This window comes from Mizuhopecten yessoensis, unplaced genomic scaffold (genome assembly GCF_002113885.1).
Source record: "Mizuhopecten yessoensis strain PY_sf001 unplaced genomic scaffold, ASM211388v2 scaffold6491, whole genome shotgun sequence".
NCBI lineage: Eukaryota > Metazoa > Mollusca > Bivalvia > Pectinida > Pectinidae > Mizuhopecten > Mizuhopecten yessoensis.
Window position 1 is genome coordinate 81,757 of NW_018406576.1, and position 13,359 is coordinate 95,115.

At 35.2% G+C, this 13,359-nt stretch overlaps 1 protein-coding gene across 2 annotated transcripts; it reads left to right on the plus strand.

Annotated features, from left to right (window-relative positions):
- The first annotated feature begins 661 nt into the window (after positions 1-661).
- LOC110452215 (chondroadherin-like) lies at positions 662-6,782 on the plus strand. Of its 2 annotated transcripts, none has more exons than XM_021500589.1 (3): positions 662-756; positions 1,188-1,225; positions 5,265-6,782. In XM_021500589.1, the coding sequence occupies exons 2-3, from the start codon at positions 1,208-1,210 to the stop codon at positions 6,660-6,662; spliced, it is 1,416 nt and encodes a 471-aa protein (XP_021356264.1). In that variant the 5' UTR covers positions 662-756; positions 1,188-1,207; the 3' UTR covers positions 6,663-6,782. The 2 variants fall into 2 exon arrangements, with proteins under 2 accessions (XP_021356264.1, XP_021356265.1); XM_021500590.1 differs by lacking the exon at positions 662-756 and adding an exon at positions 813-1,052.
- Positions 6,783-13,359: the final 6,577 nt, after the last annotated feature.

The window sequence follows — 13,359 nt, forward strand, 5'->3', positions numbered from 1 at the left end:
ATTTTATAAACAACTAAATTATGCTTGATAGGAGTCCGCTAAGTTACCTTAGGAAAACCTTAAAGTTTTCCCCAACTTATGATTATTTCATGAATTTGTAATTATTATGTATGGAATTGAATCTATTGCATATGTTCTCCGCCATTGTATAAGATATTTGTAAAGTATTTATCTATATGTATATTTCTGTACGCCTATATGCAATGTGCATTTGGTAATAAATTGAAATTGAGGTGGCTGAGTGGTTTTAAAAGGCGTCTGACCGTGTTTACGATTTTGTGGTAGAGGGGAACCGGAGTACCCGGAAAAAACCACTAACCTGCGACCAACATATGGCGACTGCCCCACGTAGGCCTCGATGGTTCGTTGTTAAATTAACATAGCTGTTAATAGGACGTAAAATACAAAAAAAAAAATGTTTATCTCTCTATCCGCTCCCTATATAAAGGATGTATATCTTTCTATATTCTTCTCCTCCGCTTCTATCTCGCCAATCTCACCATCCTTCTGTCCTCATTATTACTAATATCTAAGGGAAGAAAACACTAACCCAGATGGTGTTGAACCTAGAACCAAAGACTTCCTGTTAGGTATATGGAATCGTGTGAAGGGACTTTCCCGTCAGATTAATAGTTCGTTACGATCTCTATAACACAGAAGTTGAACTCTGACCTGTGACAGATATCCTTTATCTAGTGTTTCCTTAAGTCCTTTGGGCAATTCGGACAGATTGTCGGTGTGTTCAGCAATATACACGTAAGTATACACTTTTTGATGCATATCCGGGGGTAAGGGGTTATGGAGAGGGGGTAAGGTTTGATTTACAAAGTATTGTATTCAATAATCAAACATACAGTGTAGTTATAGCAAAAGAAGCTCAGCGCTTACATTAATTCTTTTCCGAAAGTTGGGTAAGGATTGGTTCGCAATATTAAAAGGAAGGAGAAGTGAAAAAAGCAGAGGAGAGTACGAGTGTTGAAAGAGGGATATGAGGATGAAAGGAGCGAAGAGACACGAACTGGAGAGGAAACAGGGGCGAGGCAATTAAAAGTGTCAGTCTGCAATGTTTCTTTTCTAAACGAAAATGCGATAAGCGACATGTACATACTTTTTATTTTTACTTGATTTAACTTGGAACAAATTAATCAAATATTTTTCAATTTACTTACGTTTTGTTTATTTTTCAGTATTTCTTCAAATCCTCGTCATGAAGATACTTGTCTACGTAAGTACAGTCCACGTGAAATCTGAAACAACCCTGTCAGGTTGTTAAAGTAGAAAGTGTACGGTGGCGTTTGAGGATATTTTTGTGTATTTGTTTTTTTTTTCTTCGGTCGGCTCGTTGATATTTAATTCAAAGTGACAGAAAAGTAAATCGACTTTATTACGAAGTTTACTAAAATTATGCTTAATTTTCTTTAATACAAAGTACATAAATCGCATTGTTTACCCAACACCTTCAAGTAAGCATTTCTTCTATGTTACTGTCATATTTTATGGTATTATCAGAAATAATCTTCATCCTTCTAATCGTGTACAGTTTTTTTATCAATTATTTTTCATTATTTATACTGCCAGTCACTTCATTTTCGTGTGAGCTAATTCTTACTATTTTTCTTCCAGGGACTTATTCGCAAAGATGTATTTCTAGATATAGTACCAATGAGATTATGTATCGATCGCTAGCACCATTTGATACTTTGTATCTTTCTCTGTCACCTGAGTCTGTTGGCCATGCCTAGAGCGATGGTCAGCTGATATGGTAATGTCGGACATATTTGGTATGACCTATTCATTTGAAGTGTGTCAATTGATAAGATTTTGTTGGAAAAATTATTCAAATTGTGATTGTTTGACAAATTTCGTATGATGTGTCGTTTGACGTGTATCATATGGTAGGTGCTTGACACGTGCCACATGGTATGTAATTGTCACGTGTCATATATTATGTGTTTAACAATTATCATATGGTATGTGTTTGACATGTGCCACATTGTGTGTGATTGACACGTGCCACATGGTATGTGATTGTCACGTGTTATATTGTGTGTGATTGTCACGTGTCATGCTATCGGTTTAACAATTATCATATGGTATGTGTTTGACATGTATCACACTGTGTGTGATTGTCACGTGCCACATGGTATGTGATTGTCACGTGTCATATTGTGTGTGATTGTCACGTGTCATGCTATCGGTTTAACAATTATCATATGGTATGTGTTTGACATGTATCACGCTGTGTGTGATTGTCACGTACCACATGGTATGTGATTGTCACGTATCATATTGTGTGTGATTGACACGTGTCAATAGGTAACTGACATGTGTAATGTGTCTGTTTGACAGGTATTATTTTGACAATTATATTGTTTTAAATTTTTGACATGACATCTTTTTTTGACATCTGCCACTATGCCTTTATATCTAAGCATACAGTGTTACAGGAAGAGTGGGTCAGTTTGTGGTATCTGATCTCCTGAAAACCATGTTCTACATTACAAATCAATCCAAATCGGCGGATAAAATCACTAACTTGTTTTCGGTTTTCAATGAATAACCATTCTATTGAAGATCCGTGAAACTAGTCAAAATATTGCATTTCGCCAAGGCCCTGCCGAGTTAAAACAAACATATCTGAATGATTTCCACAAACTTCGCATGGATATTTAAAACGAATTCAATTTCTTTCATCATTTTAACAAGGTCAGGTTATCGATGTCGTCATGTTGATGTCATGCATATTGTGTATGACGTCACAGTCTCCCAAACCGCTATTCCATCATGACGTTACATGTACATTTACACTAAGGGCAATAGGGATACATGTGCATAGCCGAGATAACGGAGTTTTAGACTAAACGAATAATCTAAAACAATAGCAGTAATCGTAATATTCGCAAAATGTCTTCATCATATGATGAAAAAGATTTCTGAAACTCGAAACGATTTTTGTTCATTTGTGCTCGTCGGAGGCTCACTAGAATGAAGAAATTGTACAGTAACCGTTTCATATCTTATGAAAGAGGAACTTATTTAAGGAAGTACTCTTCTGGGGTTTCAATCACGTTCAAGTCCCGGTTTGATCTCGTGTAAGGGTTTTTGCAATTTTGAAAAAAAAAACATGATCGATTTTAATAGCAAATACGCATCTGAAAAATGTGTCAAAAATTTAGATGTCTTGTTTTTAGAAAAAAAATTCACAAGAATTTAAAAAAATGACCAATTCGGCGGCCATTTAAAAAAAAAAGCGTATTTCGGTTTATTAATTTCGCTTCACGAAAAGCAAATTTCACTATTTTGATGCTTGATCGATGACTTAAATAGTCAGTGTGTCACCTTTTTTAAATTGTAGCAAGTTCGTTTTTGTTGTACAACTTTATAATGTTCAATATAATGAAAATAATATGCAACAAGGTGGAAAATTATACATTTTTAGGTCACCTGTGACAAAGTCGAATTTCAAAAATCTTCTTCTCAAGACCCAGATATGGTAGAATCAAATACTCTTCCAAGATGGGAGGGTCTTAAGGTGCTTTACCAAAATTGTGAATTTCATGACCCTGGGATATCACGTTTTCCCCTGGGGAGGGGATAAACTTTACTGTAGTTTATATAGGGAAATCACATTTTGGACCAACATTTGTTTAATTTCCATTGGAATTAATTTAAACCTGGTTAGCATTATCAGCATTGGATAGAAGTTTGATGGTATGCACATATCAGCCCTGACTGACCCCCAGGGGCTGATGGGTGGGGCCAAAAAGGGTTAAATTCTTCTCAAGACCAAGATATGGTAGAATCAAATACTCTTCATAGATGGAAGGGTCTTAAGGTGCTTTACCATAATTCAGCTGACTCACAGAACCACTATTTGTACATATTACATGTACTACCCAGATCGTACACACTACTTTTGCATTACATGTAGTTACCTTTGTTACAAAATTATTCCTTTTCATTTGGCAACATCGATAACATCAGTTTTTACATAAATCAGGTGACCGTTAAGGAACCTCGGCCTCTCAAATAATACAAATAATGATGGGACAAAAAGGAAGCACACGGACCCCCTACTTTTTTGTCTGACTTAGAGAGAGAAAACATTTTCGTTTGATCTTCTTAATATCTAAAAAAGTTTAATAGCAGAACTTTTTATATCAAGCATTAAATCTGCAAAAAATGATGAAAAATTGAATATGAGTATTTTGTCATTAAAAAATAAGGGGTAGGGGTAACTTGAATTGATTTTCTGAGTTAAAAGAATAAGATTAAGAAATTTTACTTCCATAATTGAAAAGAAAGTGCTATTTTTGTCAATTCTGCAAATATTCATACACATCTGATAACAGAGGTGTACATCTTTAAGGATTTTTAATCTTTCATAACAATAATAATAATAATAATAAATAACTAATATTGTTTAACGTGTCACACATTTCACTACATACATGTATCATAAAATACTTTTTACAATGTTTAAGAACTATTCATAAGAAATGTCCGGCCAGTGTTCACCTACATGAGACACCATTATCAATGAAATATATATCACAATTATATACAACATAGCATCTAAACTATTAAGATATTTATAGATTAAATTCATTAATTTAAACAATATAAACATTTTCCAGCACTGCCGGGAATGCGGACATCTCGGTCTAGTATGCAAGAATAATAGAATCCATCCCTGATGTGAGGTATGGATAAGATAATTCAAACCCAAGGGATACAATATTGGGCAGGAGACCCGAGGTTTTGCCGAGGGTCTTTTGTTCAATATTTTATCCCGAGGGTTTGAATTATATTATCCTTACCTCACATCAGGGATGGATTATATTTCTTGCCTATTACCGTCTCTTTTTCTTTCATAATGGTGCATGTACTTCTTTTTCTAACACATCGTAGAGGACTCAGGGTGTCGGACGAAAGCGGATGGATCCGTTGATATCTGAAATATATTTGTCTGTCTATATATATACTACATACTAAAAACAAATAAAATGAATTGACATATTAAATGGATAAAAGGTGTATGGCGTGAGAAACAACTCCTGCGTGAGGACAATTTTATTGTTCGGGGGTTGACCCCGGGCCCCTCAACCCTGGCAGCCTCCATTATGTTTACTCTATATATGGAAATCTGCTGCTGGGGAAGTAAATGTAAAATAGTCATTAGCTATGAGCTTAAAAAGTTATTTGCCTCCTTAAATCAAATTACAGGTACATTCATTGAACACTCTATATTATTCACATTTCAGGTGTTTTTGGTCGCTTGCCTTTTGACGCTGACAGAGGGCGCTGTCGACGTCTGTCCGCCCAATGACAACTCCGTGTATCCAGCCGACAAATGTTCCTGTGTAAAAGGTGACCTTCTTTGTCAAAATCTGACCTCCTGGCCCCCTCTCAGTGCACCAGTAGAGCTGAATATCCTTACAATTACTAACAGTCATGGTCTTGTCATCCACAACAATACGTTCCAGTCGTTAACGGTAGATAGACTTACCATCACACATTCCCAACTCAGAAATAATGATTTTGAAGAGAACGCGTTTGGCGGCTTACTTGTGAATGACCTTGACCTGAGCCACAACAGACTTGGCGAAATTCCCAATGCCGTGAGGCACATCACAGCATTAAAGGGGCTTGACGTCTCCTTTAATGGTATATCGGGGTTTGAAGATGCTAATCACATCGAGACCATGAAGCAGATAGGTAATACACTGGTGCGATTTGCGTTTGGGTCTACACCGGATATTGACACTTGGCCGACGACACTTAAGTATTTTCCAAGACTTGAGGAGTTGAACTGTACTGCAGCAGACTTTTCTCTTATGCCTATCAACTCCTTTTACGGCTTCGAGAACACGCTACGAAAGCTCAACATTAGTAACACGTACCTGTACTCTGTACCCCTGGCGGTGGGTCGACTGAACTACCTCACGGAGCTCTCCCTAAATCATAACCATCTGATCGGAGACTTCGGTATGAATGTCCCAATAGTGAGTACATATCTTACACACCTGTCCAAAATTTCACTCGACGATGATAACATAACAATGTTCCCAAATATCCTCGGGGTATTTCGAAATCTTACAGAAATTTCCATGAACGGAAATAACCTGAAGTTTGTGAGTGAGGAATCCGCGAAATCGATCCACAAGATCACACATCTAAGTCTTCGCAATTGCGGAATCACCCGAATCCCTGGCACGCTTCAGTATATTAGTTCGCTCGAATCAGTAGACCTTTCTGAAAACGGTATCCACACCATTGAACGAAAGGACTTGCAGGAACTCACCAATTTAAAGGAACTAAAGCTGAACGACAATCCGATTATCTACCTCTCCGACAACGCCTTTAATAAGTCGGAAAACATCAACTTGGTCGAGATGCGGAACACAAATCTCACGAAGATTCCGTGCGGCCTGAAAATCTTAAGACTTGTTAAGCATGATCTCACTCTCGACTTCAGATTCAATAAAATCGAGTGCACTTGTGCATTACGATGGCTGTACGACTGGAAAAATGGAGGTTATGGAACAATTAGTCACAATCTAAACATTTTAGGAGACTGCGTGACAATACAGAGCTCGCTACAGGACTACCTTGAGAACAACCTGGCCGACTGTCCAACTTATAACAGCTGTGGTATGTAGTGCTACACACTACTGGGACCAATCCATACAAACAAGTTGAGGTGAAAATAAGATTTAAAAAAAGAAGTTGTATTTCTTATGTGTTTGATTAACCTTAACGCATTAAATGAAAGTCTTTATTTTAAATCCATTCGTAGATTTTTTTTTATATTGAAGACATGTTTTGTTTTGTTTTGTTAAACGTCATATAACAGCTTATGTCATTTAAGGACGTGCCTCCACGTGTGTTGTATGTGAGTATGTGTGCTAGAGACGGTATGTTGGGGTATTTGCCTCCTTGCGATAGCGACAATCTGATGCCGATATCATGCTGAAAGCACCCAGCACAGTATTCCACCCGGTCACATTATACTGACACCAGTTAAACCAGTAGCCGCGTTTACCCTTAATGCTGAACGTTAAGCAGGGAATAACAATCGACATTTTTAATGACTAAGGTATATCCCGGCCTTGGGACAGAACCCATTGCCTCCATCACTTGACGGATACTTGTTACTTCCAGAACGTACTTTATATTGTCCTACTGTATACAATGATTTCAGGAAACCAAAACGAGTATCAGGGACCACAGGGACATACTAATTTGTTATAGCTATATTTGGACCTAAACAATGGTGTTTAGAGTAATTTTACACGTTTTTCAGTTCTGGTAGAAATGCCACTCCAAATATGATGATATACACGAGAAGGGAGGAAAGCACCTGTTGTCGAAAAATCGACCCCACTTAACTTTCTTGCATCATAAACAACATTTTTAGTTGATGTACAGTAAAATGCTTAATAGCGTTGAGAAGATGGATAATTGCTCTTTTAAAAAAAAACTTCTATATGTTTGAAACGAGGTCAATGGAGACTCTGTTATATATGTATCAGTATTTTACGGTTGATTTTTGGTAATTTGATTATGTTTTGTCAACCGATATGTACCGTAATTTGTTTTAACAAAAATGACTTACTATATCTCGAAAAATCATAAAATGTGATTCAATTTCAAAACCAGAATTACATTAATCTAGAGTTATTGTTGAACTGCAGTAGTATTAGGTCCAATTTCATCGTAAACTGGAACAAGATTATCGCAAAGGCGAAACAGTACACACTCGTCACGTGCTTTGCTGTTTCCATTTTGTCAGCAGTGATTCTGATCTCACTTAAGTATAACTGTCCTGACGTTACCGCGGGGGAGTTTTAATATTTAATCTTAATTATTAAAACATATTATAGGTTATTAACACATTGAGGTTAACACGTGTTTCTCGCAATAAAATATTGAAATATAGTAAGAAAACAGTACAGTTATACTATATCACTCCAGAGAGTAAAATATTAAATCAGAAAATGTTGAAAAAGGAAAACGGAATTTACTTTAATTCGTGAGCTGAATATATAAGACAAGGTGCTTCAAACAATGCTATGCACAAAAGTTTTCTTCCTGGGCCGTTATTTTAAAATATCGCTTTTCAAAGTGAATAAATGGCCATAATTCTGTACAGGGAACGATGCGAGACACATTTAAGCATACAACCCTCCACCTTCTCAAAATACATGTATTTTTTTTACAAATTCAGCGACTTTCGTATTAATATACAAACACTAAAGACCATACATTCACAGTGCAACATCGTATTCAGATGACAAAAGACCCAAATTCAGCACATGACAATCCACCATCATACACTATACGCCCATTCTCACTTATCATGCGCCATTAACCGAAAATCATGTTTCATGATCCTTCCATCACATATAATGTAGCCTAAACATCAAAACTATAGTTCACTGTTTCAACATTGATATGTTTTCCAAAAACAAACAAAAATTTGAATGAAAACGTACGGTACATTTTTCATAAAGTGTACATGAACATGCCAATATACTCGAATAATCGTTGTCGCGTCACTTTTTCTGATACAAAAAGCTTTCTTTCATTTTAGTTAAAATTCATATGTTTTCCTTCATAGTTCAAGTTTACTTATGTCTAAACAAAACTTAATTAATTCAATATTAACAATTTAAGCTAAAAAAAAAATTTTTTTGGCGATTATCTACTGTCGCAAAATGTCTTGCCAGATACGTTACTTAACAAAACATCTATAATACAAGCATTTATTATCGGTGAATACAAGTTTAAAAAATCTTTGTATATTGACTAAAGGTATCTTATATCGCATATAAATCAATCGACATTAATTCCGTAAGCATCAAGTTTCCTGCATGAAACTTGGTATTCGTGGATTGTACGTTAAATTTTCAAAAGATACGTGACCTGTATTTGTCCTATACAACTGTACTCATTGTCATGGGAACCTTTTTTAAACCTTACACTATAAAACTGAAGTCAAACATTATTGTACAATGTGTATACCGAGTGAATTTAATTTTGCCGACGTAAACAGTTTTGCCGACCAGATACGTTATAAACAGATACGTTGTAAATGGTTCTTTAATCGTAGCTTCTTACAATGATACTTTAGATTCTAATTCTGTTTCGTGTAATTTTGATGGGAACAATGTAATTAGACCTTTTACAAACTGTACCTGCATCAGCTGGCTTAGTTTTCATGGGGAATATCTTCAAATCTTAGGAAATCGAAAGACATGAATGCATATATAATAATGGTTAATTTGTGTACGTTATTGGAGATGTTCAAATAAATTTAACTACTATAAATATATTTTTGTGAAAGAAAAGGGTGGGATATGTGAGGATAAGGGATCACATCACTTAGAAAATATGTAACGTATATGTTCTCTTTGGTCCCGTTTCTGTTTTGGTGCATTATTTTCTCAGATAAAATCGACTTGGTTATGTGAACATTTGAGATAAGTGCATATATTTGATCACAAGTGATCATTACATCGATTTAAAACTTGTTTTAGTGATAATGTAAAGTAGCATGAGTGTAACCCTTGACCAAAATAATGTGTAAGGGATCTGTTGGTATGGTAACGAATCTGTTTAAGTTTTGAATGGGAGTAACGATTGAAAAAAAATGAAAAAACCCAAAATAAGTGCAAAAAGCATACCATTTCGATTGAGGATGCTGTACACTTTGATGTGTATCACTGGCAAGGTATATATACGTTACAATATGATACTCAACTTTAAAGAGATACAGGCGAGGTAGTATATTTGTTGTGTTGCTAAAGAACGAACGTTGTGTACTGTAGATATGCATTAGACGACGAAAAATTCTTTTCCAAAACTAAACCCATGAAAAGTGTTCAAAAGTTTGAAGTTCAAAGAATGAAATAAATAATGTTTTTGAATACATTGGTTTTGAAAGATTTTTATTCGAGACCAAATGCCTATTTTCGTATACGATTGGGTGGTCGGGTGGTGCAGTGGATAGAGCACTTGCCTTTCAAAAGTTTATTTATTGATATACGATCAGAAAAACGTGTAAGCATTTGTTCCAGAAATGTCTGTTTTTATGACACTGTCTATCTTGGATCCGCGAATATGGTAAATTTGAAAAAAACAACACATTTTATTTTGAAGAAGTACTGGATCCCGTATCTGTTTTACTGACAATGACCTGTTGGGAATAGACACTTCTGTTTTCAAAACTAGTGAATAGTAAACAGAATCCATTCGGTTTATTATCATTGAGAAAATATAACAGAATGTTCGCAATGCAAAGTTCATTTTCCATTTTTACTTTATATGAACGACTACATATCTATAAGACGCTTAGTGAATGTAGGTGAAAGACAAACTCCGGTATAAAAAGGGACAAACGGCAATAACTCTGTAGGAAGGCGGAATGTATGATTGATGCACAAGTTGATAATAAATTAAAAAAGGAAGGAATGATGCTTCAGACAAGGAGTGGTATAAAATTGAATAAACGGTCTTTTACTCCGTTTCCCTTGGTCTACCAGAGGTCCCAATCAAGTGGATCTAGATTTTGGGGAGACTGGAACATACCTCTGAACGATAACCTGAACACGATGAAATTTCATTAAACCCTAAAAGTCATTCAAAGTTGTTCACAATTATAAATAGATATTAGAAGCGTATGAAGGGAAATAAATCCCCCCCAAAATACCCGGAGAAGCCCCGAGGAAAAACAGCAGGGTTGGACAATTTTAGTGCCGTTTTAGATACAGATATAGGTGTAACCTGCAGGCCAGATCGCTATCCAGTTTAAATCATTACCATTCATTGATCAAAAGAGGGTTACGGGCCCTTAGACATTTACATAATTATCTACTACATGATGCTACATATGTGCTGAAAAAGAGTGTTGTTTTTTTTTTTTTTTATTGCAGATACCTTAAATAAGGGCAGAATATAAAATAACCTATTTTCCAATACTTTCTCAACACAAAGAAGTTGATGATAAGGGTAATAACTGTAAGGTACTGTTCGTTTAAAAAAAATGAGGATTCGTCTAGAAGAAAAGTTGGATCCATTGGTAGTTGGTCTTACCAGGTATAAAGAGTTTTAGGTAAATTTATTATCTTGTGGTTCCATTGGTAGTTGGTCTTACCAGATATTAAGAGTTTTAGGTATATTTATTATCATGTAGTTTCATTTGTAGTTAGTCTTACCTGGTATAAACAGTTTTAGGTATATTTAGTATCTTGTGGTTCCATTGGTAGTTGGTCTTACCAGGTATAAACAGTTTTAGGTATATTTATTATCTTGTGGTTCCATTGGTAGTTGGTTTTACCAGGTATTAAGAGTTTTAGGTATATTTATTATCATGTAGTTTCATTGGTAGTTAGTCTTACCTGGTATAAACAGTTTTAGGTATATTTATTATCTTGTGGTTCCATTGGTAGTTGGTCTTACCAGGTATAAACAGTTTTAGGTGTATTTATTATCTTATGGTTCCATTGGTAGTTGGTCTTACCAGGTATAAACAGTTTTAGGCATATTTATTATCATGTGGTTCCATTGGTAGTTGGTCTTTCCGGGTATAAACCGTTTTTGGTGTATTTATTATCTTATGGTTCCATTGGTAGTTGGTCTTACCAGGTATAAACAGTTTTAGGCATATTTATTATCATGTGGTTCCATTGGTAGTTGGTCTTACCAGGTTTAAACAGTTTTAGGTGTATTTATTATCATGTGGTTCCATTGGTAGTTGGTCTTACCAGGTATAAACAGTTTTAGGTATATTTATTATCATGTGGTTCCATTGGTAGTTGGTCTTACCAGGTTTAAACAGTTTTAGGTATATTTATTATCATGTGGTTCCATTGGTAGTTTGTCTTACCAGGTATAAACAGTTTTAGGTATATTTATTACCAACTACCAATGGAATCCCATTATAATAAATATACCTAAAACTGTTTATACCTGGTATGACCAACTACCAATGGAACACATGATAATATTTTAATTTCATAGGTCTTTAATCATCCATTTTATTTGCTGGTTATCATATGAAATATTTCAATGCATTCTTGGGTCTATGTCATACAAGCTGTATTGCTTGCTGTAATTGAAATTGAAATATTTAAATGCATTTATGGGTCTATCATAGGCCATTATTGTTTGCTATAATTGAAATAGTTACATGCATTCATGGGTCTATCAGAGGCCATTATTGTTTGGTATATTAAGAAATATTTACATGCATTCATGGGTCTATAAAAGGCCATTATTGTTTTCTATATCAGGAAATATGTACATGCATTCATGGGTCTATATATAGGCCACTAATGTTAGCTATATTTAAGAATTTAGAAATGTTTACATGCATTCATGGATCTATAACAGACACTTATTGTTTTCTATATCAGGAAATATGTACATGCATTCATGGGTCTATATATAGGCCACTATTGTTAACTATGTTTAAGAATTTTGAAATATTTACATGCATTCATGGATCTACATGTATAACAGACAATTATTGTTTTCTATATCAGGAAATATTTACATGCATTCGTGGGTCTATATTAGGCCATTATTGAGTGCGCACTCATATTTACATGTAGACAAAACAGATATTATTATTTGCAATTTTTAATTACACATACACCTCAAAAGTTCAACTAATACTATTTAGGTCATTATGACCTCATAAAAACTTAATGAAGGGTTGACTATTAATATAACTCGGTCAATGTAAATGTTGTCCTGGTATTAAATGTAAGAACTTCAGCAAGCTGTTTGTTACATTTGGAAAATCTTTTTATTATTCATTACTTACAATTATTTCTACATTAATTGTTATACTGATTGCATTCAATGATAATGCATTATATAAATTTAAATCAGAATGTACACGTTTGGCTACGTATTTTCAAACTTTCTAATTATATAGGCTTGATTATTAGTGCGATGGCTTAGATATATTGTACTTGCTGTTTATTATACAGCGTTTTACACTTTTCAGCTGGGGGAAGTTGTATACTTATATATATTAGGGTGGCCGGGTGGTGCATGGTGGCCGGGTGGTGCAGTGGGTAGCACACTTGCCTCTCACCAAGGCGGCCGGGGTTCGACTCCCCGAACGGACGTGAAACGGTTGGGGTCACCTGCCCGATCACGTGCGTTTTCTCCGGGTACTCCGGTTTCCTCCCACAATAAGACCCACAACGCGCTAACAACCGGGCCAACAAGAGTGATTAATACTTATAATATAAGTTGAAATAACTTGTTTTATAATTGTTGTAAAATAAATAAAGTTTATATATATTTTTTACTTATACTGAACACAAAGTCCCCCCCCCCCCC